General features: G+C 58.6%; 1 protein-coding gene across 2 annotated transcripts in view; it reads right to left on the bottom strand.

The window, feature by feature from the left end:
• Positions 1-375: 375 nt before the first annotated feature.
• DENND1A (DENN domain containing 1A) overlaps positions 376-7060 on the bottom strand; it is a 532587-nt gene continuing 525902 nt past the window's right edge. For both annotated transcript variants that reach the window (XM_070045680.1, XM_060300451.1), the window contains 2 exons: positions 4518-4773; positions 376-3424 (listed from right to left, as the gene is read on the bottom strand). In XM_070045680.1, coding sequence (XP_069901781.1) covers positions 2234-3424; positions 4518-4773 — 1447 coding nt within the window. In that variant the 3' untranslated portion in view covers positions 376-2233. The remainder of the gene's footprint in view (positions 3425-4517; positions 4774-7060) is intronic.

Here is a 7060-nt window from a genome sequence, read left to right as displayed (position 1 = left end):
CCAATATAGGTGCAGACTCCAGGCTCTGCCCTTGCTACTGAGAGGTCTGTGGGAGTAAAGCTCCAGGTCTCCCCTTGAACTTCTTTCCTGGAGCCTGGGTGCCTTCAACATCATTGGTGACCTGCAGCCCTGCTCCGTGGACCCGGCAGGCCTGTGCACACCTGTGACCAGTCCAGCCCCTGGGTCCTGCTTGTAAGAAGAAGGGGCTAAGCTGGGCTCAGAGGCCCGAATGGTAACAGGCTTAGGAGTGGGCCAGGCGTCAAAGCCTTCCCTGACTGCTCCAAGCCTGGCCTCTACCTCTGCAAACAGGGATGCTGAAGATGCCTGAGGCCTCGCCTCCCCGCAGAGCTTCCTCAGGACACAGGGATACCAGCCTTCTCCCCAAGAAGATTTTATTGAACGCACACACACAATTCATCCTTGGATTTTCACATTCAGTCCAGCAAGTGGAGAGACAGCAGCGCTCATGTGAATGTGGAGCGCTTGCCACCAGGCCCCAGCAAGCCAGGGAGACCAGGGGCTGGGCTCCACTTCCCTGGGGCCACCTGGTACCTCTTGCCTTAGACTCTGCCCACTGGGTGGGCTACCCTATACCTGATGGGGCTCAGGGGTCTGCCCAGGGTGGGTGGATCTGGAATCTCTACTGAAACACCTGAGTGTCCTAGAGGTGCCCACATGGCCCAGACATGACACAGCTCCCCCGCTTCCAACAGCCAGAGGACACTGCCGAGACTTAGAAGACTTGCCCGAGGGGCTATGACTGACGGAGGAAGGGGCTGCGTGCTGGGCCAGCAGCTCTTCACACCCCGCGTCAGAGCAAACCTGAGGGGTGGTCTCCTAGCCCCTCGGATGCTGACCAGGCTCCCCGGGGTTACGAGGTCTCCAGGAACTCCCCTGCCCCGCCAGACACCCCTGAGACTGTATGTCTGACCGTTCACAAATAGGAAATGAGAAATGAGGTCAAAATGCTCCGAATTTCCTGCATGTCTCAGATGGTTGTTTTTTTAAATGGTTGGGCCACATTTTAACTTGGTTTATTGAAACTAGTCAATTTCAAGATTCATCAAATCAATAAAGTAAAAAGGAAAAGAAAGATAAAAGAAACAATAACAAAACGTTTCAACTTAGCTTTGGGGAGGCTGGCCTCCGGGAAATAGGGAGGGGCGGCTCCAAGCCCTTCTCCTGCCTCCAGGCTGCAAGAAGCGCGAGAGGCCAGGCCCGCCCACTCCCCAGGGGCCTGGAGAGGGGCTCGGCGCCCTCCTGCCCCAAGCTGCCAGGCAGCTGGGACTCCTGCGCCTCTGTGGTGCTAAGCCTGGTCTTCCAGTGGGAATGTGGGTGTCTGCTCCTCAACTCTGCCCCCTTAGACCCACTCAGCAAGAGGCCGAGTCCCGCTTGACAGTAACTCAAGACCAGGAGAACCTGTGGGGACCAGAGGGAGAGTGCGGGGCGGCAGCCTGACCCCTCCTGGTGCTCTCAGATTTACCTGTTGCTGTTTTGTCGTCTACAGATCAGAGTTGCTGGTGCTCTCGGGCCCCACGCAGGGCTGTCTGGGGCTTGCTTTGGCTACCCGGAGGGATTGCAAGGATGCCTCAGCCCCCAAGTCCCTACCAAGCCAGAAAAACGAAGTTTGGGGGTTGGGGTGAAGACTCAGGAAAGAATGAGTGTGCATATTGCTAGAGAGGATTTGGAAATGCCTTGCCAGTAGCTCCTCCAGCCTGGGAGGGGGGTTCCTTACTGCAAACTCCAGACCATGTGCGTCTCGTGCAGACGAGCTCATGCCGAGGGTACTGCCAATGCCTGCGCCCATCAAGGTGGGGTGTGCAGGGCTGGGCTGCAGTTGGGGCAGGAGAACAGGGCTCAGGAGGACACATCCTGAGGCGGCGTGGGGCTCCTGGTGGGCAGTTTCCAGAAGGAAGCTGGGTAGGATGGGGTCTGGGGCAATCATCGGCCCAGATGACCTCTCTAGTGCAAAACCCAATCAGGGGTGCAGGGGAGGGGTGGTGGCAGAGCAGGACAAGTGCCCAGGAGCTGGGTTGATTCCCAGGCTGGAACTGGTGCCGTTCTCCAGAGATGGGCAGTGTGGAGAGGAGGAGGGGCAGCAGAGAGGGCTCCCAACCCTTCCCACCAGTAGAACCTGGACAGAAATAGCAGCAGGGGAAGCAGGGCCGGCCAGCCGCAGAGCTGCCGCAGTGGGCAGCCGGGCCTCAGCTCGCCCCCAGCACTCAGCGCCCGCTCACTCGAAGGTCTCCCACTGCTTCCTGAGCTGCTCCACTGAGCCGGGGGCTGGGGCCGGGCTCACATCTTGCTTGGTTTTCCGTAACAAATCCTCAAAGGGGTCTCTGGCCTCTCGTGGAGCAGATGGCTGCAGCGCTGGCTCCAGGCCCTGGGGGGCTCTGGGAGGAAGGAGTGGGGTGTCTCCAGGCCTTAGCGCCAGCCCTTGCTTGGCCTCGGCGGCCCTGGCACTTGAGCGGGCCAAGGGCAATGTTCGGATCCTTGAAGGGGTGACTGCTGGGGGACCCAGGGGCTGCAGGGAGTGGGCACCCATGGGCATCTGGCCAAAGAGGTTGGGCATGGAGAGGGCAGAAAGGTTGGGCTGAGACCTCTGTGGGGCACAGAAGCCAGAACTGGACAGCAGGAGGCTGGGGGCAAAAGCAGGCCCCAGGGAAGCAGGAGGGGCCCCAAAAGGCCCAGCTGGCGTGGAGACCAGGGGCATGGCAGGCAGTGTCGCTGGCACAGATGGGACAAAGGGGTTGAGTGATGGCTGTGGAAATGGGGTGGGGGTCCCCATGGGGGGGAAGCTAAACTGGGGAGTAAATGGGGTGGCTACATTTGGGGCTGTAGGACCTGGTGGAAGGGTACTGCCTGACCAGGCTGTGCTAAGTGGGTCCAGGAGGGCCAGCAGGGCATCACTGCCTGTGCCCGCAGCCTCCGGGGCCAGGCTGAGTGGCTGGAGCAGTTCGGTGGGGTCTTGGGGGGCAGCGCTGGGGTGGAGCCCGGGGATCGCGGCTGAGCCCAGGGCAGCCCGCCTTTCCCGCTCCGCCTGCAGCCGCTCTGAGGAGAAGTCGCCGAGGGCAGTGCCGGCAGCCTGGAGCTTGGCCGGGCGGGCAGTGGGGGGCGGGGGCACGATGCCCAGCTCCGGGGTCTTCCTGCCCTGGGGCCGGGGGATGGTGATGCTGCCCAGAGTGGGGGTGGGCACCTCCTCCTTGTCGGTGGGGTTCAGGATGCCGTCCCGGTTCTGGGGCCTGCTGGGCAGGGCCGGGGATTTCCCAAGCAGGGCCGAGGGCTTCTCGGGGGAGGTGGCAGGAGGCTTGCTGGGGACGGCCATGTCGTCCTGGCCCAGGCTCCAGAGCTTGTTGTGTGGGTGGGCGAGCTTCAAGGCTCCCGGCATCCCACAGCTCCTCTCACTCCTGCCCAGGTCCAGCCTCTGTTAGAGGGAATGAGGGAGGCAATGACCACAGGCTGACCTGAGACAGACTGGCAGGCAGCATGTGCCCCTCCCCCCCCCGCCCTCCTGTGTGCCAGGTGGACACTGGGACTGTGGTCCCGGGAATGTGGCTGACTAGTCCCTGAGACCCAGAGCAGTTGGGGGCTCGGCCCAGGTCGGCGGCAGAAAGCAAGCCCAGGTCTGTCTGCACTAGAGGCCGGGATTCTCTCACTGGGTGGCACAAAGGGCCTCCCGAGAAAGCTCTGTCTTTTCAGTGCTGCCAAGTAGTTTTAGGAAAAGGACTCCACCTACTGACCCTCTACTGGGGTGGCCCATTTTACTTTTCAAAGCGTGCGGGCACTTTCAACCACCCATTAGCCCAAGAGGGCAAGTGAGGCTCGGGGCCTGGGAGAAGGCACACTGGCTGGGAAGGAAATAGGAGGGCTGGGCTCAAGTCCCAGCTCTGCCACCTATAGGGCCCACGACCTGGGCGTCACATCCCTTCTCCTGGCCTGAGCTCCCTCGTGGGCAGCCTGGGAATAGCAATTCCCTGCAGAGGGGCAAGCGTGAATCATCAGATGCGTGGGAGCTCTGTGAATTCCACACTGTGACCCAAGGACTGCAGAGTCAGCAGCCCCCAGTCACAAGTGAGGAAACCGAGGCACAGAGAGGAGGTGTGCCTGACTGAAAGTCACAAGGAAGGTCAGGGGTCACATGCTAATATCCAGAGCCCAGGAACTTTGATTCACAGGCTCTCCAAGGAGGCTTGGTGGGGTTGGGATCATTAATCCCAGTTCCACCAGGGGTCATAGCCCTGCCCACCTCTGATGCATAAGCAGAAGTGGGGGGCAGATTTCCATCAGGCTCCAGCATCTTCTCCAGTGATCCCTGTGAGCGGGGCAGAGGGGGTGCGGGGGGGTCTGGCCATTGGCCGGCCTGGCAGGATTTGCAGTCAGAGTGACTCTGAGTGTTGGCTGAGGACCTCAGAAAAGTCACTGTTTCTCCCTTGGTGTCTTTTACTGTCACATGGGGAAATCTACCTCCTGTGCAGAAAGCACCCCCAGCCAGCGCCCCCCGCCCCTCCCCAGCATACCTGATAGTCAAAGGTCCCCGGCTGCTCCCTCAGGTCTTTGGGGGGCCGAAGGTCCTCCAAGCTTTTGGCCTGGCCCAGCGGCTGCAGTGGGACCTCCATGTCGAGGCTGCTGAAGACGTCCTCCAGGAGGTCGATGCTGGCAGCCCGGTCGGGCGGAGCTGGGGTGGGGCCCACAGGCTCCCGCGCTCGCTGCTCAGGGCTCTCCGCCTCGTCTCCAGCGCTGTCTGACTCCTTGAGTGTCCGATACGGCTGCGGCCTGGGAGGAGGCAGAGCAGGTTGGATTCTCCTACTCAGAGCCTCCCCGGGAGGAGCAAGCAGCCCTCACCCCCGAGAACTTCCAGGCCTCGGGGAGCACACCCGGGAGCCTTGGGAGAGGAGAGCTGTCCTGGGTCCCTGAGAGTGTAGGCGTCTGGGCAGCGGCACTCTGACAGACCTGAGCTGAACATGGCTTCTGTTCACTCAGGGACCTTGGGCAAGTTGCTCTGGCTCTAGCTTGCACTGGGGGGCCCACTTAGTTTCCTCCAAACCACAGGACCCACCGCAGAACTGGCTAGTGGGCTCACACGCCATTCACACAAGGCGTGAGGAATAGGACACGTCTGGAGAGGGAACAGGCAGGAAGACTCAATCCTGAGCCCACTGTCTGCGCTCCCACCCCTGCAGCAGGTCCTGGGAACAGCTCGTGGGAACTGAGCTCGGGGAACTCTCCCCAGGGAGCTGCCCAGTGCACCCCAGGATCCTCAGTGGGGAACCACCTGGGCCTCAGCCTGTGCAGACCTCAGTTCCAGCCCTGGTGCCATCTCTTCCTGTGGGACCTTGGGCAAGTCACCACCTCTCTGAGCCTCATACGCTCCCCCATTCCAGGCTGCACTCCCCTGCAGCTGGTGGTGGAGACTACATGAGCAAATACAGTGCCTGGTGCCCAGCAGGCATGCTGAGGCTGTTAGCAGCATTCATGCACCAAAACCTTGCAGTCAACCAGGTGCAGGTGACACAGGGTGCCTCTTGCTACCCCTTCTCACAAGCCTGAGCCCCGGGGTACCTGGAGAACGCTGCCCAGACCTCTAGTGGAGCCCGGGCCAGAGCAGCATCCCACCTCCTCCAACCATGAGGCTCTGGCTCCTGGGTCAGGCAGAAACTGCCCACGGCTCTGGTAAAGTGGGGGAAGGGTGCCACCTACTGGTCCTGGAGGCCCACTTGCACGAACCTGGGCAGGGGACAGTTGGCAGAGGGAAGGGGCTCAACTAACAGCCCTGACTCTTGGCAAGGACTGCATCAGACTGTACTAACTCCCTGAAGCCACACAGGCAGCCCACGAAGTAGGACTCACACCCCCCACTTTATAGATGAGGAAACTGAAGCTCAGAGAGGCTAAGTAATGGAACCTATGTCACACAGCACCTGGCAAGAGATGGAAATGGAAGCCAAGTATGAGAGACTTCCAAAGTCTCTCACTTGTTCTGACTAAGCCATCTGACCAAGCTCCTTTAACCAAGTTTGAACACAGTGAAGGAGATAAAGAAAAGCCAGTGTGCTTCGTAGTTAAGGAAGTAGAGTTCTTTAGAAGGAACCCATTTTGCTTTGAGTTAAGATGGCCACTTCCCTTTTAAACACACACAAAAGCCTATGCTTTTCATAGATCGTGGCTCAGGAAGTGAGCATTATTTTAAATAATTAAGGCATCAATTAATTTAAAAAGAACGTGACCTGCTGGACTCCGTGGTGGGAGAGTCCTTGGACATTACCTGTGTGGGTGCCTTTACCTGCAAGGTGATTTTAAGTTGATACATGGATGAACTTTTCTTATTCCAATGATGCTATCTTTACTTTAATTAATAATAGAAATAACATATATTAAGCCTATGATACCATGAATATTATTGCTTAGGATAAGGCTTCTCTTCTAGTTTTAAAGAATAAGATTCACTGTACAGACCAGGTGGCATTCCAAGCTTGGGCAACACTGGCTTAGGCCACTATTCTAGGTGAGGACATCAGGAGGGGACTGACTTGCCCGTGGTCACAGGTGAGCTGGTGGCAGAAAGGGCCAGGACCCTCCTCCCCCGGGGGGCGGGCAGTGGCAGGAGCAGAGCTGTTGGGTTTATCAGGTGCCCCAAGGAACTCACAGGCCCAGCCTCGGGGGAGAGACTGGGAGCAGGGAGATGGTGAAGGGGGCTGGGAGGGGGAAGGTGGGGGAAGAGTCCTTCTTCTATAATCTGGCTGTAACGGTTTACTCCCCGAAGGGTTGCTGTGTGTGTTCAGCAATGGGCAGTTCCCTTCCCCTAGAGGCTTCCATTAAAAACACCATGCAAACAAATACACACAGAACCAAAGCTGTCCCTTTGCTCAGTCCCAGCCCTGAAAAGCCTGTGCGTGGAGAGGCAGGAATTGCAAAGAAAGGGCGGCCATCAAAGCCCAATTCCAGGGGCGGCTGGATCGTGGTGAACCTTCTTTTTCTTTCTTTCTTTATTGCAATTTGTAATTAGAAGAAGGCTGAGGCTATAAATAATAATGATAAAAATTATCTTGAAGTCAGGCAGGTC

Source organism: Globicephala melas, chromosome 6 (genome assembly GCF_963455315.2).
Source record: "Globicephala melas chromosome 6, mGloMel1.2, whole genome shotgun sequence".
NCBI classification, from domain to species: domain Eukaryota; kingdom Metazoa; phylum Chordata; class Mammalia; order Artiodactyla; family Delphinidae; genus Globicephala; species Globicephala melas.
The sequence above is the reverse complement of the archived record's forward strand: the minus strand, read 5'-3'. Positions and strand labels throughout refer to the sequence as shown.